This window comes from Thalassophryne amazonica, chromosome 9, assembly GCF_902500255.1.
Source record: "Thalassophryne amazonica chromosome 9, fThaAma1.1, whole genome shotgun sequence".
Classification (NCBI taxonomy): Eukaryota; Metazoa; Chordata; class Actinopteri; order Batrachoidiformes; family Batrachoididae; genus Thalassophryne; species Thalassophryne amazonica.
The window spans coordinates 17,224,217-17,249,683 of record NC_047111.1 but is presented as its reverse complement, the minus strand read 5'-3'; the positions used below and the strand labels follow the sequence as shown (position 1 = coordinate 17,249,683).

The following is a 25,467-nucleotide window of genomic DNA, read 5'->3' as shown; positions in this document are numbered from 1 at the left end:
CATCGTTAGCATTTAATAATAATAAAATGTTTGTGTAATTATTCCGGACTTCCACAGAGAAGTTTGGGGTTTTTCCGCTCCAGCTGGGAGGTGTTCACGTTTTCACTTTCAGCTGCTGCCACAAAAAACAACCAAAAATTAGTTTGTGTGAAAGTGAAAGTAAAAAACCCCCCCCCCCCCAAAAAAACCTGTTGATTATAGACCCAGAATAAAGTCCTAAACACCAGCACATGGTCTGTAAATCGGGGTTATAAAAGTCATTAACAAGTATCTCCACCCACAGATTAACTTTCCCCCTCAATTAATTTCAGGAGGAGTTTCTGTGACTAAAAAGATTAATCCAGGTTTTGAGTATATTTCTTATTGTTACATGGCAAACAAGGTACCAGTAGATTCAGTAGATTCTCACAAATCCAACAAGACCAAGCATTCATGATATGCACACTCTTAAGGCTATGAAATTGGGCTATTATAAAAAAAAAAAAAAAAAAAAGTAGAAAAGGGGGTGTTCACAGTAATAGTAGTGTGGCATTCAGTCAGTGAGTTCATCAATTTTGTAGAACAAACAGGTGTGAATCAGGTGTCCCCTATGTAAGGATGAAGCCAGCACCTGTTGATGCTTTTCTCTTTGAAAGCCTGAGGAAAATGGGATGTTCAAGATATTGTTCAGAAGAACAGCAGTTTGATTAAAAAGTTGATTGGAGAGTGGAACACTTAATGCAGGTGCAAAAATTATAGGCTGTTCGTCTACAGTGATCTCCAATGCTTTAAAAAGGACAAAAAACAAAACAACAAAAAAACAAAACAGACGCGTGGAAGAAAACAGAAAACAACCATCAAAATGGATAGAAGAATAACCAGAATGGCAAAGGCTCACCCATTGATCAGCTCCAGGATGATCAAAGACAGTCTGGAGTTACCTGTAAGTGCTGTGACAGTTAGAAGACGCCTGTGTGAAGCTAATTTATTTGCAAGAATCCCCCGCAAAGTCCCTCTGTTAAATAAAAGACACGTGCAGAAGAGGTTACAATTTGCCAAAGAACACATCAACTGGCCTAAAGAGAAATGGAGGAATATTTTGTGGACTGATGAGAGTAAAATTGTTCTTTTTGGGTCCAAGGGCCGCAGACAGTTTGTGAGACGACCCCCAAACTCTGAATTCAAGCCACAGTTCACAGTGAAGCATGGTGGTGCAAGCATCATGATATGGGCATGTTTCTCCTACTATGGTGTTGGGCCTATATATCGCATACCAGGTATCATGGATCAGTTTGGATATGTCAAAATACTTGAGGTCATGTTGCCTTATGCTGAAGAGGACATGACCTTGAAATGGGTGTTTCATTAGTAAACTTCTTTTCCCTTTCATATGGCTAGCATACTGGTAGTTTTGTTTTACGCTTTTTACTCTTTTAATTCATGTTATTAGTAATTGGAGCATGCCGCGGCCTCAACTTTACCTAAATTCTGGGCCTTTTAGTGAAGCTTAGGGCTAGCGGCCGGCGATCACCTTAGTATTTGTTTTTCTTGTTGATTAATGCTGGCAAATTATACAGCATTTTTTGTCTTCTGATGCCTGATTCTGTTTTTGGTGCAGCTCCATCCAGAGATGGGAGTTGTATTTGTGTTGGTGACCCTCCTGTCCTGTGCACCAACAGCAATTCTTGTATATTTGTCCGTGAATTGTTTCTGTAATTTATGTTTGTATCATGGCCCAAGCAGAGGGTCACCCCTTTGAGTCTGGTCTGCTTGAGGTTTCTTCCTTAGAGGGAGTTTTTCCTTACCACTATTGCTCTGGGGGTTGGTCAAGTTAGACCTTACCTGTGTGAAGCACCTTGAGGCAACTCTGTTGTGATTTGGCGCTATATAAAGGAAAATTAATTGAAATTCAAAATCTTGGTTCCAAACCAACAAAATTAATGCCTCGCAGATGTGAAGAAATCATGAAAAACTGTGGTTATATAACTAAATACTAGTTTAGTGATTCACAGGATTGCTAAAAAAAAGCAGTTTTAACATAACAGTTTTGAGTTTGTAGCATCAACAGCAGATGCTACTGTTATTGTGAACACCCCATTTTCTACTTATTTTTCACTAATAGCCCAATTTCATAGCATTAAGAGTGTGCATATCATGAATGCTTGGTCTTGTTGGATTTGTGAGAATCTACTGGTACCTTGTTTCTCATGTAACAATAAGAAATATACTCAAAACCTGGATTAATCTTTTTAGTCACATAGCACTACTATTATTCTGAACACTACTGTATACTCTGTATTTAATTTCTAAACATGTAATCATTTTTGATTTTATCAAAGCCAAGACAAATAATAATGTCATAGGTTTCTTTACATGATATACTAAATGAAACAGGTTTAATAAATATTACACAAACGCGCTTACTACTCCCTAAAACACTAAGCTAGAATGTTGCCTAGTAATAAGGCATATGTAAAAATAAATAAATAAATCAGAATTCATTTTTACACTTTGCTTATTTTTAACTTTACAAAGGCTGATTGATTATTTAGAAACAAAAATATTAATTATAAACACATGATATCAAACGGAGCTTAAGAAACTATTTTCAGTATGTTTCACTGTCTAATAATCAGGTCACTTTCCAGAAACATCTTTTAAACTGTCAGGAGTTGCACACAGCTTACGCTTTAAGAACACGTAAATGTACATGTCGCTGATGTTTGGCTGCTCAGGGTAAAAATATTTGTTTATGCACTTCAGATCATCACCACATGGGAGCAGTATGCTTCCACCTCCCATGCAGTCAGCTGATCAGGCTGATAAACGTTCAGATGAGTTTACAGAATAATTGACATCAACCAGCAGAAAATGTTTGTTATTTGTTTTGTTGACATAACAGAAAACTTTCCAGCATGAGCTTTTATATAAAATTTCAACAGTGGATACAGAGGTGATATAATGTGCATAAAACAAATACAATAAAAGGAAATAAATGAATCTTCCTCTTTGAGCTAGTGCTCAAGTTAGCTGATGAAATGTAAAAGGCACTAAATGTACAACATTCCAGTTTTAAAGATGTGAAACAGGCCAATAAAAGAAAAAAGCAAAAAGAGAAATCACAGAGCATTCGATGTTTTTGACTTAGTGCAGACTTTACAACATTTTACCAAACAATTCTCAAATAACTATTCACCATCGAGAGGAAGCGCGCTGGAGAACCCGAACTTTAAGACACCAACACTTGAGCTCAAACGGGAAATCTTTATAATTTATATTTTACATCACGATTTCTACAAAGCACAAAACATTTGCATTGAATCACATTTAAGAGAGAAATGGTTCCGTATCGTACGCGTTGCTAGCTTTCTGCTGAACGCAAATGCTCACCAGTAAAATAAAAAAATAAAGTTAAAACTGTTGAGCGTGGACGACGCCACCGTTTGGATGTTGTGGTTTTGTCTCAATTCAAAATGGATCGAATGAAAAGTTTTTCATCAGGAAGTCGTTCTTAAGCAAAAGCGGAATGTTTTCTGGAAATAAACATTTTGCCACGTTAACACAAATTCACTTTGAGATATAAAGTTTCGAGTAAGACTTTTCTTAAAGTGCACCGGTGATTTTACTTGGTAGCAGCTAATAAAATGTCCAGCAAACATCCGTTACAGCTCAAATCTGCTTAAAAAAAGTCACACTGCCAATAAAGGCATCACGGGTTAGCCACACGTAAGACATGTTTGTTTTTGGCACACAAGCCAATCACACGAGACTTTACATGAAATTTACATGATTCATTCAGAAGCAACAAATTATAAAATGAGACCAAAAAAAAAAAAACTGCTGTCCATGAACAAAAGGTGAAGGCAACTAAAATTATACGTCTTTGTGCAGTTCCTTCCAAAAAAAAAAAAAAGACAGCGACAAGATTACTGAGATTTCAGAGTGGAGTTATTTCAACAAACTGCTAAAAATCAAAATACATTAAATTTACAGTAAATTTAAAATGTAGCCAATATACTTGAGAAGCTGAAACAAAAATGTGCCCCCCCCCCCCCCCCCCAAAAAAAAAGCAACATTAGCTGATTTGCCTCAGAGAATTCTAATTAAAATCAAAAACCCAGCTTGAGCAAAGCTTGGTGAGTATTACGATTACAAAACATGTTTATGTCCCTGAGATGTGACCCTGTGATTCAAAGGTCACATGTTCGAGCCCTGAGCAGACAGACGCGGAGGCAGAACATGAAAGAACGGCGTCCTTTCACAGGTTCGCTCTACGAAGCTGCCCTTGAGCAATCTTGCCCATTTTATGAGGGGAGGGGTGACCCAGTCACCTGCACATCTGATTAGTTGTGTCAGACTAATGGGCGTGTCATCAAAAATATTTTAATATTGTTGAAATATTAATGCTGATGGACAGCAGCAAAAAATAAGTCTGGACATAAACATCTGAAAATTTATTTTGTCAGTTCAGTGCGACTTTCCGCGAACAAATTAAAGATAAAAGGCATCCGAGCAGAAGGGTGATCAATGCGTGCTGTGCTTGCCCGACATTTGCAGTCAGGCTCAAAAGTAATTGGACAGTCAATGTTTTTGTGGCTTTGCCTCAAAACACAACCACGACTGCAGACTGCTTCATGGTGCACTGGAACAAGCAAGGCCTTTCTAAAAGATGTGAAATTTAAGCTGCAGTTCACCAAAAACCAAGCGACCCGAGCCTAGATGTGATGGGTTTCACTCCAAGTTGTGAGTGATGATGCAACAGACAGAAGTTGCATGATGCACAATTTCTCTAAACGCAGCCAGCAGACCACTGAGGGAAGCCACCTAGATCCACCAGTAGTCTACGTGGCTTCCCTAGACCACGTCGCCATGGCAACAAAATCTTGTTTGTTGCATTTCAACTCCATTGTGGTGGTTTTTAGAAGCAAAGAAATAAATATACAAAAACTGCAACAGTCCCAAATACTGACATACTCGACTTCCAACAACTCTGCACTAGTTCAGCAAAGTTAGTGTTTTTATCATCTGTAGTGTTTTGTTAGCTAACCGCTTCAGATGTAGCAAAAAATAAATACAGTAAGTGTTTTTATTCTTCCAGAAAAGCTCAATTCAAACCATTTTGAACTGACGTGTTTCGGACAGTTTGTGTGTGTTGGTTGAGGAAAAAAAATTGAGATGAGAGAAGAAAACAGGAAGCACGCCACCACGTGTCCACAGCGTGCTACGGTGCGGGAATGACTTACAGTAAAAAGCACCACCTCACAACAATTACTACCAACACAGATTATGTACTGCATTTCAGAATCACAAGCTGAGGCTGAGAACATTTAAGAAACACCGTTTCCAGGAATTCATGGGGGGTGGGGGGACGGGACGCGGCTGAAATTTGGTTTAAAAGGCTTCAAAAGACAACAAATAAGAGAGATGTGGAATGTATATTATTAAAGCTGAAAAATCATCTGAAAAGGACTTACCGGCACCTTAGACTACAGTGAGAATGAGATATTTGGCCCATTATTTAAAAAAAATGAAATAAACTCCTTTAAAAAAAATATATAATAAGGATGGATAGTTTTACATTGTTAGTAAACCGCATGCAAACACTGAACCATTTTCACCGGACTCTTTCAGACCGGTACCTTAGCGTTGCTTCTGAAAAAGGCAAAAAACAAAACATTAGATATATTAATAATAATTTTTACTCTGTTATTTGTAATTTCTGTCAAACGCCGCTCACAGAGTTTGAACGCGTACGAGACTTGAATGAAAAACGCTTTGAGCTGAACTAACCTGCACTAATTTGGAGGTTATTTAAGAAAACAAACCAAACTCCACGACCTGCCGACAGCGAGGCGCAGGGCGGTCCCAGATTCCCAGACCTGTTAAGTCCTGACCTTGGTTTTGGAGAGCTTGAAGTTTAAAACCATTTAAATGGTAAATGGACTGCATTCATAAAGTGGTTGCAGAACCTTAAACTGCTATACAATGATGCCTCACACACACAAGGAGATTAAGGAGCTTCTCCAAAGGCCCTTAGTGATTGTCTGGGCTGGCTGGGGTTTGAACAGATGATCATCTGGTCTCAAGCCAACCACCAAACCACTAGACCGTTATCTTCCCATGGTGGGCTTGTGACAAGAGGCTCCTCAGTTCAATTCCCTGGGCGACAGTAAAACCGCTAAGCTCCGCTGGACAGGCTCCTTAATCCATACGTGGACTGAGAACCCTGCGTGGCTGCACTGCAAGCAGATATCGCCGTCAATGTGAGGCATCGTCGTAAATCACTGAGTGTTTGCATCAGATGGAAATGTGCTGTAAAAATGGAGTCTGGTTTCAACAGCTGACTGACATGTTTCTGCTCGCCGTGTGCTGCATCACCTGACTGATCACACGGACATGCAGGCAGATCCACGTGAAGGCAGAACTTCGAGGGTTCTGAAATGGATCTGGCTGATTTCATCAAACGTTGGGTCAGAAATCTGAAGTCAAAGTTTTTTTGAGGACTGCATTTGTAACTTTTCAAACAACCAGAACATCAATGTGGAGAACTCTCTAAAGAAAAAGCTACACGAGTTTATGGCGCGGTTAAAGTTATCAGGTTTGTAGCCTCATCAATTTTGTTGTCTTGGTTACCGTCTGCAGCTGCAGCTGATTGACAGCTGACAAACTCAAAGACATGATATAAATGATGATTTGTAGTCTGAAATCTCCTGAGCTACACTGATCCAGGTACCACAGCACCACTGAAGAACTAAAGGGCGTCAACATCTGACTCAAATCTTTTCATCCAACACTCGTACCCAAGACGATTTAATATTAAGAAAGAAGAAGAAAAAAAACGGGGACGTGTCTTTTTAAAATGTGATTTTGCAACAGCAGACTCCTGGTCATATTTTGAGACGTTCACACTGTGCCCATTGTATTAAATTTTTTTATAGCTTAGAATTGACCTGAAACCAAACAGACAACTGCTGTTGAAAATGGAATAAGATGGCGGATGAATGGCGAGGCGAGAGGCGCAAGACGTGATGCACGTTGGAAAGCCAAAACATAGCCTGCATGTCTGAAAATGTCTTCATAAAAAGATATTTCACCTCAATGTAACATTTTACCACAAAAAAAAACCTGCCCAGTCTATGACCATTAGCAGCAACTCAAAAAAAAAATAAAAATAAAATAAATAAATAAAATAGAAATGGACAGAAACTGCCTTAAAGTCTGATGCTGGGTTTCTTTTCTGTGCGTGCACTCATTAGATTCAAGACAAACATTGATTTTTCTGATTAAAACATAAAGCTGAGGTGAGGATCAGTTTTTTTTTTTTTTTTTTTTAAGAAAATCCAACATGCTGGAACTTTACAGGAAACCAGAGCATTCACAGTAACGTCATGTGTTACGATCCGCTAACGAGTACTCAAGTTACAGACATCATGACAGCATGCAAAAAAAAAAAACAAATAAAAAAAATAAAATAAAACACTGCAGGCAGCGTGCATCACGCTGCACGTGCCCCAAAACCGTCACCAAGCTTCAGAGCCTGATTTTTTTAAGCCACAATGATAAAATATTTTTACACATGGAATGATGTCATTAAAGGCTTTGTTTTCCTTAATTTGATCCCTGTAATGCAGAATAAACTCAAACATATTGGAGTGTTATCACGTCCACTATAGTGATTCCTTACCTTTGCTTTTTTTTATGACTTTAACATAAAGCACATGAAAACATTATTTTATAATATAACATGCTTTCTGTGGACAGTAAAGAAAAATGCACCAATTCTGTGGATTTTCACCTGTCCCGAGAGCAGCTGATAGAGGTCTGATTATTATTATTATTTTTTTTTTTTGTCTTTTTTCCCCGTGGTGCTGATGTCCTCTTCAGTTTTTGCGGATGTCAGCGTAGACCACTGGCTCCATCTTATGGAATGAGTTTTTGCTGCCCGAGTGATCCAGCTGGGCATATATCACCGGGCCCTGGAACACAGCGCCAAAGTCGTCATCAAACAATCACAGCATCCGGCCTCCGCTGCCTGTAGGTGGCGGTATGGCCTGGTGACACTCAAAACTAAAAGCGCATGTGAAGTTGTGGCTCCCAAACTGTTTGAGGATTTAGTGACTGAAGTTTTAGCACTTTGAGACTTTAAATAAATCAAGTGATTTTTTGTTTTTTGTTTTTTGGTGGGTGGATGATACAAAAAGATAAAAATAAGCATATTCATGAAAGTTCTTTTTGTTTAGACAGAAATAAAAACAATAATAATAAAAAAAAATCACTTCTTCAGCTCACACAAATCAAATATTGACAGTAAAGGCTGACGTCCTCGTCCCCCAGCTCCTTCCTACCTGCACGGGACCCGAGGGACTGCTACACCTGGAGCCTGCCAGACTGGACTCCACCTTCTTTCGTGGTTGTGGAGCGCGAGTGTTCTCGCTTTCCAAGGATGTGCATCTAGTTTAGGGTTAGGATTTGCCATGGTGTGGAGCAAATAGTGCGGTTCAGGAATCAGTGGCGCGCACAACCAAAAAAAAAAAAAGAGAAAAAAAAGAAAAAGAAAATGGAGACAAACAGAAATCACGAGATAGACAAAATAAAACAATGAGAGACAAGCACATGAGACACTGAATGCAAATGTAGCAGCTTACAACAATTTGGCCCGAAAAGCCACAACAGACAACTTGATGTGCATGATGACATTCAACATAACGTGATTGATTGATGTGTTATAATAATTCAAAATCATTTATCAGCAGAAGCATAATGATGTAATTAAACAACTAGTTAGTGGACTAACAATAATCAAATCTGATATAAACCATGTTCCCCTGCGGTAACAGGTCTGATTTCACTGTGCTGTGTGTAGTTAATAAAATTCACACTAACTCGTAACCTCCCCTCTCATCGTGTTTCTTATAAACCAGATCAGAATTATCAGCAACAACTAAATCGTACCTGGTTACTTGCGTAGGAGACGTTTTAGCAGCACAGTTTGCGTACCCCCCTCCCCCCCACTTTCTGCTTCATTTTGGTTAAACCAGATATGATCAGTGCTAAAATGTTATCTAGAAATGAATGAATGAATCGATTAGCCTGTTTTCAAACATGTTTTAAACTAGATATAAATTCCTGTAAATCAACAATAAAATAACTCAAACTGGATGAATTCTAACTGTTATATTTTCCAGACTAAAAGATGTTTTTTTCACTTCAAGAATTTACTGGTTTTGCAAGATATATTTCAAAGCAACTTACACTGTAAGAAAATACTGCGTTATCATCTATGGTCACAAGATGGCACTGTCTCCATGAGCGACAAGTTGCTCCTGTATACTGCATGAGGCTGTGATTCAGACTCTGGAGTAAGGTGACGGTAATACTGCATTAAGCTGGATGCCAACCATCGTAAAACAAGAAGATCTTAATGAGGAGGATGTGCTGGGTCTTAGAGAACAAGTGAAATTAATGAATCTTGCTCGCAGACTGAAAGACCATCATACTACTCAGCATTCCACTTGTTTGGTATTTGTGGACCACAATAACGAGAACAGCTAGGTTAAGGTAAGGCTATAATTTTAATAATTATAATTTTTGAAAATGTATAGGATTTTAAAAATCTTGAATTACATTTAGTGGGATAAGCATGGCCGTGTTGAGCTCTAAACAGATGTTTTCGTCTGTTCAGTGGTGAAAAGAAGCAGTTTATTCTTGAGTTATTTGTGCCTCATACAATAACATTCATTATCCCATTAGCTTCTGCTCGCTAATGCTGTGCCTGCATTATGAATAAAGCAGTAGCACCACATTTCAAAAACAAATTGAACTGACAGACCTGTGCAACTAATATATGTTTTTCCTCTTTATGAAGCATTTTTTTAGACAGATGTATGTAATACTCTAATGCGACTTATAGTCTGGAAAATACAGTAGACTGGACGCAATCCAAAATAATTGTTATATATTTTAACAAGCAACAGCCACACTGAGCATTAAAGCCTGTTTTCTATTTAATTGTGACACATTTTGCACTAAAGCAAGAACGCTCTCTGCTCAGGAGATCAGAAACACACCTGGAAGAATTCAAATCAACTATATGAGCTAAACAATGAGCTTTTCTTCAGTTACTTCAGAGTTTCTGACATAAGAGCAGCAAAACACAGATGTGAGCAGCACACACACTTCAAATATGACCAGAGATGAAAGCGGCAAAGGAGCAGCGGTTAACTTTGAAGAACTCGAGCAGCGGCAGACAATGATGACAACATGAGAGTCAGTGTAAATTTTTTTTTTTTTTTTTTTTTAATGATGCCAGATTTTATCATCAGAATTTAATTTCAGACTCATCAGTAGATAATGTAAAAAAAAAAGTGTCAGTTTCTATCAATAGACACAAATCTTATTTTCTCTTTTGTGGAGGGAAAAAGAAAACTGGTAACAAGAAGTTAAAAAATGTAGAAAAATTTTTTTTAAGAATTGTGTAATTTAGTTGTACAATTCAACAGAAATCAAGAGCAACATTTTCAAATTGGTAAGATAGAATTTTTCTTTCCTTAAATAAAATAGCATGAGTCACAATTTGATAATGTGTTATTTTGTGCTATGATTCTGTAAATGGTCTTCAAATAAATAAGATGCAAGAAAACACATTTGTTTCGTTAAGTCTATCTATTCGGTTTTATATTGCATATCTAGAAACAGTCTTGCCTCAGAATCTTTCATAGCTAATTTTTTAAACAAAACATTTGAAAAAAATGGGTAGTCACTAGTCAGACATGTTTATTTTGTGACATACCTGGACACCCAATTTTCAAGCTTCAAATTTGAATTGTTTTGTTGGTCTGATTAACTGGATACAGTTTCTATTGACATATATGGATCATACATATATATTAATTGCCAAATGAATGGTATATTGGCTTTGTTTTTTTTGTTTTTTTTAGAAGGTTAGGGTTATATTTTGTTTTATTTCTGTCACAAAAATCTCAAAATCCAAGTGGTCCCAAATCTAGCAAAGTAGTCTGAGTAGCAATATTGCAGTGATAAATGCTTAGAAATACAGCAAGCTGTAAAGTCCAATCCTCTCCCCAATATCCCTAAGCCAGAACAATACTTAATGCTCACTTCAAATTACTCCCTCCAAATTCCATCAAGATTTAACATACGTGAACACAACCTTTATTATCAAGTGCATAAGCAGCAAAAAGCTATGACTCAGCATGACTGGAGCTCAATGTGCACACAACATGATGATGTAATCAGTTTTTGTGAAGAACCTCTACAATGGCCACCGTCTCACACACATGGGTCTGTCCAAAAATTGACATACGTGAAATTGTGACATTTCAACGCAAATTTTCACACAGGAAGAAGAAGAGGATCATATTTAACGTGGGTAACCAACGAAAGCACGAAGCTTGTTTCCAGAAGGGCCCACGGCACGTGTCTCTCCCTCCTCCCCAGCACCGATATTAAGAGTGCCAGTCGGGAGCATGGCTGCGATCGGGAAGCGAACCCGAGTCGCTGGCATCCCAGTCCAATGTGCAAGCTGTTACGCCAGGTAAGTTAAGATTTCTGTAGAACAAATATTTTATATTATCCCTGGAAATCACTGATAGTAAATCAGATGTGAGTGGGGTCAGCGTGCACTGGTTTGATTCATTTTATTCACGTGTGTCATATTACAGCCCACTCTGCCCTCCAAACTTGTCAGTAAGTTTCTCCTGTGCTTGACTTCACTAAAATGTCTGTCAGTGACTTGAACCATATTTGTTATGGAAGTTGGCTATATTTACAGCTAAAAAAAACCCCAAAAAACTCCAACACAATGTTCTTCCCAGGTTTGAGAATTCACCCCTCCTGTCACGTATATGTATCACATTAGCAAACTGTGACTCATATCTCTCAAAAGAAAACAATTTAGATGTTAAGAAAACAGAATACACAGACTCATGTTTGGTAATGTGGCAAAATGACGTTAGTAAGAAAAGTGAAGTGTGAAATTATTGGCGTTAAACAGTGTGATGAAAGTGACGGCACCACAGCAAACCCCAGTGAGCAGAACCTTCAGCTCTCTGTGACCCGGGTCAGTTTGTACACTTCAATGTGCAGTTAATCTCACAGTTAATGACACACAACAATAAGGAGGAAGCAGGAGGGGAACTGTTAAAATAATTGTAAAATATGTAATTGTCCAAACAGCCAAAAATGTGTTTTTATTCTGTAAGAGAGAGAATAAATCCAGAATTCCAACATGCAGAAAAAGAGTTAATGCAATTTAACATCCATTTATATTTGTTTTTGTTTAATATTAAAATCAAACGCACTGCAGCCACTGAATAAATGTTCCCAAACATCAATATTAAGGGTGTTCTCACACTAGGCACTCTGGACCACACCAAGTGCACTACTCCACCAACGACCAGTTTGTTTGACTAGTCTGAGTGCCGGACCGGCCTGCTAGTGCGGGTCTGGCCAAACATGCAGAGGTGGTCATGGCTGCAGATCATCTGGACTCGGCCACAGCCGTGTGTAGAGTGATTACAAACATAACTGTTCAATTTAACAACTGCAACTAATATTACTCCAGGAAAAGATACAGGACTTGGCTGAGGATAGGAAAGTGTGGGATGAGCTGCTTGCTCTGCTGCCACCATGACCCAGATAAGAGGTTGAAAATGAATTGAGAAAAATTAATATTACTACTACTACTTCTTGGACAATACAGTCTTTAATTCATTCAACCTTTGGATTAAAAAGAGTTCTGGTGAATCATAGTCAGTGAACAAAACTGCAAAATAATTCAGGCCATATGGACTATGTGCATCTATGCCGGTATATCGGTTACTTTGTATGGAGGCACTTAAAGGCGCATTTGTAAAACACACTGTACGTCTGTCACCTGCTTTGTCATACAAATAAAGCACACTGTGAAATTCATAGCTTAGCATGCAGATAAAAAATAAAATCCAAAGCCAGCGGCACAGAACAGGTCTGTATGTGACTGGATGGGAGGTGTTCAGATGACCTGACCTTCTCTGCAAAGAAGCGGACACTGCTGTGCATCTCTCTGTGCATCTGGCCTATTTATTTAGCAACGATGCTAATTTCTCATTCATAACTAGCTGTTCTTATTTGGTCATAATAGGACATGACTTTACCCCCTCATATCAAAATAACCTCCTCAGCATCAGGTTAAACTCGGTAATCTCTCAATGACATGCTCCATTATTCTTTCTCAAAACAAAAGTCACGTTGTGTTGATGCCCGCGTTCTGGGGTGTGGACTGCAGGCCAGAGCGAGAGTGGGGGGGAGTTGTACTTGCGACCAGTCCAGGTCAACTAGGCCTAGTGTGAGTACACCTCATAAGATGTTTTGTCCACATTTTTGTCTTCTTCCTATGTCGACGTTTTTAAAAACCCACGACTCTCCCTTGAAAAATTCGTTTTTCTTACTGCTATAGCTCCAGTTATGTTTTAGTTTCAAAACCATTTTGTAATTTTTATATTTTAGAACAAAATTCTCTACTGGATGTGATCTAAACGAACCAGGACCATGTGGTGCTGGAATGTTGTTGGGGTACTCCCTTGTGATGCTGTCTTAAAGCTGCAACAGCTACGTTTACAAAAAACATTGATATTTTCTCTTCAAGCTGCGCTTCTGCTCTCAGAAACTGTAATAAAATCTGTTCAAATCATGTCTTTGTGGTGAGAAGGAGGTGTTAAAAGAAAATGCACCAGATTACAACCCCTGGCAAAAATTATGGAATCACTGGCCTTGGAGGATGTTCATTCAGTTGTTTAATTTTGTAGAAAAAAAGCAGATCACAGACATGACACAAAACTAAAGTCATTTCAAATGGCAACTTTCTGGCTTTAAGAAACACTATAAGAAATCAGGAAAAATAGTTGTGGCAGTCAGTAACGGTTACTTTTTTAGACCAAGCAGAGGGGAAAAAAATATGGACTCACTCAATTCTGAGGAATAAATTATGGAATCACCCTGTAAATTTTCATCCCCAAAACTAACACCTGCATCAAATCAGATCTGCTCGTTAGTCTGCATCTAAAAAGGAGTGATCACACCTTGGAGAGCTGTTGCACCAATTGGACTGACATGAATCATGGCTCCAACACGAGAGATGTCAATTGAAACAAAGGAGAGGATTATCAAACTCTTAAAAGAGGGTAAATCATCATGCAATGTTGCAAAAGATGTTGGTTGTTGACAGTCAGCTGTGTCTAAATTCTGGACCAAATACAAACAACATGGGAAGGTTGTTAAAGGCAAACATAATGGTAGACCAAAGAAGACATCAAAGTGTCAAGACAGAAAACTTAAAGCAATATGTCTCAAAAATCGAAAATGCACAACAAAACAAATGAGGAACGAATGGGAGGAAACTGGAGTCAACGTCAGTGACCGAACTGTAAGAAACCGCCTAAAGGAAATGGGATTTACATACAGAAAAGCTAAACGAAAGCCATCATTAACACCTAAACAGAAAAAAAAACAAGGTTACAATGGGTTAAGGAAAAGCAATCGTGGACTGTGGATGACTGGATGAAAGTCATATTCAGTGATGAATCTCAAATCTGCATTGGGCAAGGTGATGATGCTGGAACTTTTGTTTGGGGCTGTTCCAATGAGATTTCTAAAGATGACTGCCTGAAGAGAACATGTAAATTTCCACAGTCACTGATGATATGGGGCTGCATGTCAGGTAAAGGCACTGGGGAGATGGCTGTCATTACATCATCAATAAATGCACAAGTTTACGTTGATATTTTGGACACTTTTCTTATCCCATCAATTGAAAGGATGTTTGGGGATGATGAAATCATTTTTCAAGATGATAATGCATCTTGCCATAGAGCAAAAACTGTGAAAACATTCCTTGCAAAAAGACACATAGGGTCAATGTCATGGCCTGCAAATAGCCCGGATCTTAATCCAATTGAAAATCTTTGGAAGTTGAAGAAAATGGTCCATGACAAGGCTCCAACCTGCAAAGCTGATCTGGCAACAGCAATCAGAGAAAGTTGGATCCAGATTGATGAAGAGTACTGTTTGTCACTCATTAAGTCCATGCCTCAGAGACTGCAAGCTGTTATAAAAGCCAGCGGTGGTGCAACAAAATACTAGTGATGTGTTGGAGCGTTCTTTTGTTTTTCATGATTCCATAATTTTTTCCTCAGAATTAAGTGATTCCATATTTTTTTTCCCCCTCTGCTTGGTCTAAAAAAGTAACCGTTACTGACTGCCACAATTTTTTTCCTGATTTCTTATAGTGTTTCTTAAAGCCAGAAAGTTGTCATTTGAAGTGACTTTTATTGTGTGTCATGTCTGTGATCTGCTTTTTTTTCTACAAAATTAAACAACTGAATGAACATCCTCCGAGGCCAGTGATTCCATAATTTTTGCCAGGGGTTGTACTGCTCAATGTCAGACAACAGAAATCATAACACTGCCTCATGGTGGCTACAAAAGTAACAACTGCAATTTAAATTTCTGACGTTTAAGAACATTTCTGCTTCACGTCTTGTAATTCCTCTGTATCATATCTTGTTGTGGAATATGTGCGACTGCACCTTACGTTTTTATGTGTGGTGTCCGTGTTGAGACATCCAGTATGACACATGTAGACACGTTTTAGATGGCACACTTACCCTTCATATTCATGGCGGTTGTGCATGAGCCGCATGACGAGGCAGATTCCTACAGCGATGAGGACAAGTACGGCTAATGCACCACAAACCGCTCCAATGATAACGGCCATGTTCTTCTGAGGAAGAGACTCTAAACACAGACAAAAAAGACACACACACAGGTAATCATCCCATCCAGCTCATCACTGACAAGAAATACAGTGTCCTTAAGTCTTACAGAGGTTTGAAGGCGCAGATGATCAAACCCCATTATCACCATTTTTTTAGAGATTTGAAGACGGAGACGTTCAAACCCTGTTATCACCATTTTAACCAAGTTAAAGGCAAAACAAACCACTTCCTCACCATTGTAGTCAATTAAAATATGTTTGTTTTAAAACCCATTTAAAGTGGCTTATGCTGGACCAGTCTGTTCTCAGTGTGTTAAAGCAGTGTTTGGAATAAACCAATTCCATAAAATAAATAAATCTTCAAATATCTAAACCTGTTTATAATGTGTTTGAAATTTTAAAACATTTTAAATTATTCTGTTACAATGTTACAGTCAAATCCAGTTAATATCAAATAAAAGACGAGATGTATAGTAAACTGTAAAATTGTATCATTCCACCAAATAAATAAATAAACCTTTCAGTGGGTTCAACCTCACCTCCTCAAATTTTCATGAAATTCAGAATATATATTGGTTTTGACTCCTAATAGCTAAATCTAAAATTTCAGGTCAATCCAAAGAAAAATCTTTTTTTTTGGGGGGGGGGGGGGCACTTTGTAAAGAAGGGTACCATATTTATAATGGCCACCATCCTGATGTAATTTGATCCACAATGTCAACTTCAGGTCAAAATATAGGTCAAAAGGTCATCACCCCAAAACTGATCCATGTTGATCAGAATGTTTAATACCATATCTGAATTCCTGGCATTTGCTCATTTCCAAAGATACACTGTTTGTCCAGATTGGGCAAATGGTTCAGGAATTATGGCCATTTGATATTTGGCTGCCACACCCTTTTTCACAAAAAAAAAAAGCAAACAAGAAAACTACAGACATCGGAGTGAGAATTGGAAAGGCACAAACTGCATTCAAGGTGCTGCACCGAGTGTGGAAGTCAAGAGAGATGGGGGAAAATAGGAAAGTGTGCATCTTTAACTTGAATGTGAAGTCTATCCTCGTGTACGGTGCAGAGACTTGGAAGATAACAGTAGTCCTCGGCAGAAGAATTCAGTCATTTGTCAACGGGTGTCTCCACAAAATCCTTGGGATAAGATGGGCCGAGAAGATATCAAATGCAGAGTTGTGGCCGCACACGAGACAACTACCTCCAGTGATGGAAGTCAGAAAGAGAAAGTGGGGTTGTATTGGCCACAACCTGAGGAATGAGGAGTTGAACATCAACTGGCATGCCCTGCGTTGGAACCTGCCTGGCAAGAGAAGACGTGGACGACCAAGCAACACCTGGCGTCGCTTCTGGGAGGCCAAAATGAAAGAAGCTTGCTTGGACTGGCACTCCATGGTTGGGATGTCGAGGGATAGAAGGAAGTGGAGACAGCTTGTTGGTGGACTACGCTCCACAAGGACCAGACAGGCTTACATAAGAAAGTAAGTAAATAAGTACCCCCCATCCCCATCTTTGAGGTTTGGGGGGAAAACAAACATACATTCTGAATTTCATGAAAATGAGAGATTTTTATGTCGGTATATATTTCATATGGTGATATTCTGAGCTTTCGGGGCAAAAGTTAAACTTCTATCAGTATTTACAATTATCTTCCTATCAATTCAATCAGCAGTTAATTGTTTTTTTCAGAATTTTTTAAAACTAACGCCAGTGTATCGAAACAGGCAGCACTGTTTTACTAAAAAAATGTATCTCTATCTCGAGAAAGATAAGAGTCAAAATTTTCACAGGGGTGGTTGTGAAATCCATGCGGAGCCGACAGGTAACAAGCTCTCACATACACGGAGGCGGTCTGGAACATCAGTGCACGACAGAAAGAGAAAAACAAAAAACTAAACGTCCTCCACATCTGCGCCTCTTCACCTGTCGACATGGAGCTCATGTTCCATTTTTAAAATGTGCATTCTGAGATAAAGCTCCTGAGAGCTGCAGGATTTGTTTCCCGTCACTATCAGCGTTTATGTTTGTCTGCCGCTCGCACCACAAAGGTGTTCAATTCAGTTACTGCTGGAGATGATCTGAAGTCACGGCTGATATGAACGCTTGATTCTGTGTCATAACAGGAAAAACAGAGATTTTTTGATGAGATAAAAATAAGTCAAACAGCATAAATACACAATTTTAAATTATTTTAAAGAAAAGCATCTGGCTCGTTTCAGCCTTTCACGTGAAAATTTGCGTCTTTTCTGTTTTTCATGATGTAACTTGCTTTCTAAAATGAAGTCAGACTGGTCTGATATTGTGAACAGGTTCTGGAGTCTAAACAGGGTTTCTGAAGACCTGCCTCAACATGACTCATGAGTTACTGAAGTCACAAAGTTTAGGATCCTCAGGAGACCATTCACACTGAGACACTTCATGTGCCGTAGAGTAGCTTGGACTCGGCTGCATCACTGTGGACCCACAGCTGACACACTGTCCACGGGACACCAACCCAGAAGGTCACAGGGTTCTTTGTTCAGTATTTCCTGTCCAAGTTCTTTCAGCAGGACATTTTGTATCCCAGTTACTCACTTTAGACATTGTTTGAGAAAGGAAGACAATATAATAACAACATTAAAAACTAAGCTTTGGTAAATCCCACATAAATAAACCACCTACAGCCAAAGAGCCATCGCATCAGAACTGAACCACTGTCACAGAAACAAACTTTAAAAGTATTAATTATCCTCCTAGCTCATTATGTCCACCAAGGACGCAATAAAATCAGTGGCGTTTTTTTAAATTGTCTGTCGTTTAGCAGGATTATGTCAAAACTACTACACGGATTTTTCACGGAAATTTTCAGCACACATACTACATATTAGGCCATGGAAGACTCCTTTAAATTTTGGAGATGATCCAGATCCCGATTCTGGATCAAGATTTCTCTTTATATAGGTTTGGAAGGATTACTTCAAAACTACTTCATGGATACTCAACAAATTTGCACCAGACACATATTAGGGCATGGAAGACACCACAAATTTTTGGAGGTGATCCGGATCTATATTCTGGATCAAGGTTTCTCTTTATATAGGTTTGGTAGGATTACTTCAAAACTACTTCACAGATTCTCACCAAATTTACACCACAGATACATATTAGGGCATGGAAGTAAGACACTACCTTCTGCCTGGCTAAATTTAAGAAACTTGTTTTGATTGCTTGTCAATAATATTTTAGAATGTTGGACTTGCATCAAACTACAACGGACATTTTACCTCCTGAACCAGAGGGAAGGGGCCGTTACTTCACAAAAGAATATATAGACTCTGATGAAATTCTTTGGTGAGATGGCCCTTTGATCAGGAAGAAGGAATTGTTTGTTTCAATTCAAATCTGCCTGGAAATAATTTCCTTTGGCTTTGCGGAGATAAAAGTCACTTGTTGGAGCCGGTACTGGTTCGTCTTTATTACATCAGTACAGCTGTGAGCTTCATGTGTTAGTCTTTGATGTTTTACACAGTAGAAAAATGGTTACACAATTGAAGCAGATTAATATATTATGGAAACAGTCATTATGTGTAGATAAGACTTTATTGATCTCACAGAGGAGAAATTTACATGTTACATCAGCTCTTAAAAAAAAACACACAAGATGGGTGCGAGGAAAATGTGCATCAAACAGCGTGTGCAAGGATAAGCAATAATAATACTTGTAACAATACAATAAAATAAGAAAATGAGGTAGAAATATATACATATATATATATATATATACATATATATACACACACACACATATAAGTATATATGCATATATAAACATGATTGGAACTGGAATTAAAAAATAGGAGCATCTTATTTACAATATGTGTAGTGGAATTTAGATGTGATAAGGTGACATTAGTGCAGGGATTTGTAAACGAGTTACTGCACATGATTTGTGGACATATTAATATTGCACGTGATTTGTAGTTATTTCACAGTGTTATTGTACAGTCTAATAACAGCAGGGAGGAACGACCTGCGGTATCGTTCCTTCTTGCACTGAGGGTGCCTCAGCCTGTCACTGAAGGAGCTGCTCAGCTCCAATACAGTCGGGTGCAGAGGGTGAGAGGAGTTGTTCATGATGGATTTGAACATGAGAAATCTTGGAGTCATTTTTGATCAGGATATGTCCTTCAATGCGCATATTAAGCAAATATGTAGGACTGCTTTTTTGCATTTGCGCAATATCTCTAAAATTAGAAAGGTCTTGTCTCAGAGTGATGCTGAAAAACTAATTCATGCATTTATTTCCTCTAGGCTGGACTATTGTAATTCATTATTATCAGGTTGTCCTAAAAGTTCCCTGAAAAGCCTTCAGTTAATTCAAAATGCTGCAGCTAGAGTACTGACAGGGACTAGAAGGAGAGAGCATATTTCACCCATATTGGCCTCTCTTCATTGGCTTCCTGTTCATTCTAGAACAGAATTTAAAATTCTTCTTCTTACTTATAAGGTTTTGAATAATCAGGTCCCATCTTATCTTAGGGACCTCATAGTACCATATCACCCCAATAGAGCACTTCGCTCTCAGACTGCAGGCTTACTTGTAGTTCCTAGGGTTTGTAAGAGTAGAATGGGAGGCAGAGCCTTCAGCTTTCAGGCTCCTCTCCTGTGGAACCAGCTCCCAATTCAGATCAGGGAGACAGACACCTTCTCTACTTTTAAGATTAGGCTTAAAACCTTCCTTTTTGCTAAAGCTTATAGTTAGGGCTGGATCAGGTGACCCTGAACCATCCCTTAGTCATGCTGCTATAGACTTAGACTGCTGTGGGTTTCCCATGATGCACTGAGTGTTTCTTTCTCTTTTTGCTCTGTATGCACCACTCTGCATTTAATCATTAGTGATTGATCTCTGCTCTCCTCCACAGCATGTCTTTTTCCTGGTTCTCTCCCTCAGCCCCAACCAGTCCCAGCAGAAGACTGCCCCTCCCTGAGCCTGGTTCTGCTGGAGGTTTCTTCCTATTAAAAGGGAGTTTTTCCTTCCCACTGTCGCCAAGTGCTTGCTCACAGGGGGTCGTTTTGACCGTTGGGGTTTTTCCGTAATTATTGTATGGCTTTGCCTTACAATATAAAGTGCCTTGGGGCAACTGTTTGTTGTAATTTGGCGATATATAAATAAAATTGATTTGATTTGAACTTGGCTAACACCCTCCTCTCAGCCACCTCCTCCAGAGAGTCCAGAGGACAGCCCAGGACAGAGCTGGACTTCCTGACCAGCTTATTCAGTCTCTGTCTCTCCCGCTCCGCGTTGCCCGGGGCCCAACAGACGACAGCATAGAGGAGAACAGAGTCATAGAAGGTCTTAAGCAGAGGCCTGCTAACTCCAAAGGATCTCAGTCTCCTCAGGAGGTGGAGGCAACTCTGTCCCTTCTTGTATAGGCCGTCAATGTTGTGAGTCCAGTCCAGTTTGTTGTTGAGGTGTTGTTGAGGGATTTGAAACTGTCCACATTCTTTATGTCCTCCCCCTGGATGTTCACCAGTGGGTGAGGTGGTGGTTTCCTCCTGAAGTCGATCACCATCTCCTTCGTCTTACTGGTGTTGAGACACAAGTGGTTGCGCTCACACCAGTCCACAAAGTCTGTGATGACCAACCGGTACTCCAGCTCGTTCCCCTCAGACACACGACCCACAATGGCAGAGTCATCAGAGAACCTCTGGAGATGGCAGCTGTCCGTGTTGTAGGTGAAGTCTGAGGTGTAAAGGGTGAAGAGGAAAGGCGAGAGGATGGTGCCCTGAGGGGCCCCGGTGCTGCACCTTACCACCTCAGACTGACAGCCGCGCAGCCACACGTACTGCGGGCAGTCAGTGAGGTAGACAATGGTCCAGGCGGCGAGATGTCCATCCACACCTACGTCCTCCAGCTTCCCCCGCAGCGGCGCTGGTCTGATGGTGTTGAAAGCGCTGTAGAAGTCAAAGAACATGACTCTCACAGTGCTCCTGCCGGTCTCCAGGTGGGTGAGCACTTGCTGCAGCAGGTAGATGACAGCGTCATCTACCCCGATGTTGGGCCTGTAGGCGAACTGCAGTGGATCCAGGATGTTGCTCACCACGGTGCGGAGGTGAGACAGGACGAGCCGTTCCATGGTCTTCATGAGGTGGGAGGTCAGGGCAACTGGTCTGTAGTGGGCTGGTGCCTTGGCGTGCAGTGTTTTGGAAACCAAGACCACACAGGAAGTCTTCCACAGGGTGGGGACCACCCCCAGGCTGAGGCTCTTGTTGAAGATGTGGCTGAGGACCTCACAGAGCTCATCTGCACAGGTCCTCAGCAGCCTCGGGGAGATCCCATCAGGTCCTGCTGCTTTCCTCTGCTTCAGCCGCAGAAGCTGGCCTCTCACCTCAGTAGGAGTTACAGTGGGGGGGAGACAAAGACCGGGGTGCAGTGGAGGTGACTAGGGGGAAGAAGGTGGGGGGGTCATAGGGACTAGAGGGCTGGCTGCTGGAGACATGTGGCGAGCCAGGAGCAGGCAGGGGGGCAGGTGTGGAGGAGCCAAAATGGCTAAAGTAACTGTTTAGCTCCACTGCAAACCGAGAATCTCCATTTGCAGTCCTGCTAGCACCCTGCCCAAATCCGGAGGTGGTCTTGAGGCCTCTCCACACGTCCCTGACGTTGTTGCGGGCCAGCTGCTCCTCCATCTTCCTTCCATACTCCTTCTTGGCTGCCCGGATCTTCCACTGGAGTTCCTGTTGGACTCTACGCTGCTCCTCTGTCTCCCGAGTTGAAAGCCCTCTTTTTCTGGTTCATCAGGACCTTCAGCTCGGGGGTCACCCAGGGGTGGTTGTTGGGAAAGCACCGTACCCTCCGGGTGGGCACAGTGCTCTCCACACAGAAGTTTATGTAGTCAGTGACACACTGGGTCAGGCTGTTGATGTCTTCACCATAAGAGTTTGAAACATGCTCCAGTCTGTGGTTCTGAAACAGTCACTCAGCCTCTCAGTGGCCTCTTCAGTCCAGAGTTTCACTGACCTTTTCTGCACTGGTTCTTTTCTCACCCTGGGTGTGTATTGGGGGAGCAGGTAGACAAGATTGTAATCCGAGTGTACGAGCGGTGGGCGCAGGTGTAAGCGTTCTGAACATTAGCGTTAAAAAAGGTCCAGCATTCTATTGTCCCTGGTTTTACACGTGACATACTGGGTGAACGTGGGGAGGGTGGCGGAAAGGGAGGCGTGGTTAAGGTCCCCAGTGATGAGGAGGAGGGCGCGGGGTGTTGTGTCTGCAGCCGCGTGACTGTACTGTGGATCCGCTTACAGGCAGCGGTGGTGTCTGCAGAGGGAGGAATATATGCGCAGAGCGTAATCACACTTCCAAACTCCCGTGGGAGACAGAACGGCCTCATGCTCACCGCGAGTAGCTCCACGTCCGAGGAGCAGATCTGATCCTTCATGTGAACATAGTGGGGACCCAGCCCACTGTACATAGAGTCTTAGTCCAAGCAGCTGATCCCAGCTGTAAACAACGGGACATCTGGAGCAGCAGACAAAGGGATTTCCCCGCGCTGCCTCAAATAATGCCGAAAGAAGCAGAAGAATAATTACAAGAGTTACAAAAGTGGGTTACCCATGTGCACACTTGCACAGGGTACCCCCTACTGCAAATAAAACGCTAAAACACTATTAAAAAGTATTAAAAATAGCGAACGTAGGAACAGAGGGGGCAGAGCTGAAGTAAGAAGTAGCAGCATCGGCAGCGCCATCTTGAAAAAAAAAAAAAAAAAAAAACAGACCACTGATGTCATTATCATTATATATTATTATCATTATTAACATATTATTATTATTAATAGTAATAGCAGTATGTGCAAAATATCTTTACTCTCTAATGCCGCGTTAACACCGGGCGCGACGCAAGCGACTGCAGCCACAGGTTGCCATGTAATCCCTATGTAAGGACGCGTTTTGGCGGCAAACCGTGCAGCGCGACGCGATGGATGCGAGTGAAGCGATTTTGAGCGTTTTGCGCGTTTGTGGCGCGATACTGCGTCGCGTCACGTCGCCCTCCTCCCCAAGTTGAAAAATAGGAACTTTTTCGTCTCGCCATGATGACCAATCAGGGACTGAATATGTAGTGACATGGAGATGTCTGGAGTTTGACTGAAGATGTGAATATGTCCTGTATCTGGTAGCAGCCTGTGAGCAGGCTCTTTTGTCCTTTATTTCACAATCATAACAGTTTTTGGAGTGAACAGCAGCACCACAGCAGCGGGGAGCGGAGTTTCTTTTTATTTTTATTTTACGTGCACGCGCATCGTCCTGTAGATTATTTTACTTATTAACTACACAGATGTATAATAAAGCAAATGGTGACTGGTTTCTAAACACAATTATGACAGAGTTTTTGGAGCGAGCAGCAGCCCTACTTGCAGCAGCGGGAGTGGAGCTTTTTCCTTTTATTTTTTATGTGCGCGCGCGAGCGAATTGTCTGTAGAGAATATTTTATTAATTAACTACACAGCTGTATAAAAAAAACAAATGGTGACTGGTTTCTAAACACAATTATGACAGAGTTTTTTTGGGGGAAGAGCCAGCTGCAGCAAGCAGCTGCGTTTCTTTTTTTTTTTTTTTTTTTACATGTGTGCGCGTGATCCTCAAACTGGCTCCCGCAGAGGTGGAAGGACCGCTGAAAGCGGCTGTCACTCAGACACAGCTCCTGCAGCAAATAATGATACTCTCTGTATTGGGAGCTTTCCACAGCAACTCGCTCTGTGTGATCAAGGTCCGTCATGTTAGCTTGAATGACAACCGGAGCCGGCGAGCGGAATGGAAGCTCCTCCTATTTGATGACGCACCGAATGCCGCGAATTTTCGCAGCAAAAGTCCACCCAAGCAGAGCGACACACCGGGCAAAAGAGGCGCATCCGTCGCCTGGCGACCCACACGAATTTGTAGCGTCTGATCGCGCCCGGTGTGAACGCGGCATAAGGATATGGGGGGGCTGTTCCGATCCCTCGCTCGGTTGCCTACACCCATGTCACAAACGGTCACAGTCTGTGAGCAGGAAGAAAACCCACACACGGATAAACTTGTTTACTTATGTGTTCTGTTCTGGTTCTGCTTGGTTCCGGAGCACAGCGGTGTTCTGCTGTATCTGTTAGCTGTTTGAACTGAGCTGTTTGAGTTCTTTGAATTAACAGTCTTTTTCAAGACTTTTTTACTTTTTTTTTTTTTTTTTTTTTTTTTTTACTTTTTCACCGTGCTCCAACGCCTAAAGAAGACCTCTAATCGGTCGAAACATCGCGACGGAGCACTTTTATCAGCTAACTTTCATCAGCGTTGGCAAGCTAACTAGCTTGCTAACGCTTTCGTTTTTATTTTTATTTCATTTTTTAGCACTGTTGTCGTGCTGCTCCACAGCCTGCCTAGTGGATTTTTATTTTATTTTAGCACTGTTGTCGTGTGTTACTTGTGCTGCTCCACAGCCTGTCTAGTGGATTTTTATTTTATTTTTTACCACCGTTGTCGTGTGTTACCTGTGCTGCTCCACAGCCTGTCTAGTGGATTTTTATTTTATTTTTTACCACCGTTGTCGTGTGTTACCTGTGCTGCTCCACAGCCTGTCTAGTGGATTTTTATTTTATTTTAGCACTGTTGTCGTGCGTTACCTGTGCTGCTCCACAGCCTGTCTAGTGGATTTTTATTTTATTTTTTTACCACCGTTGTCGTGCGTTACCTGTGCTGCTC

General features: G+C 40.8%; 1 protein-coding gene across 1 annotated transcript in view; it reads right to left on the bottom strand.

Moving 5' to 3' along the window:
• Positions 1-6,906: 6,906 nt before the first annotated feature.
• The window catches only part of mpzl1l (myelin protein zero-like 1 like), a 31,512-nt gene continuing 12,951 nt past the window's right edge, over positions 6,907-25,467 (bottom strand). The window contains exons 4-6 of the mRNA XM_034177689.1: positions 15,642-15,771; positions 8,325-8,430; positions 6,907-7,955 (exon numbers count right to left, since the gene is read on the bottom strand). Coding sequence (XP_034033580.1) covers positions 7,860-7,955; positions 8,325-8,430; positions 15,642-15,771 — 332 coding nt within the window. The 3' untranslated portion in view covers positions 6,907-7,859. The remainder of the gene's footprint in view (positions 7,956-8,324; positions 8,431-15,641; positions 15,772-25,467) is intronic.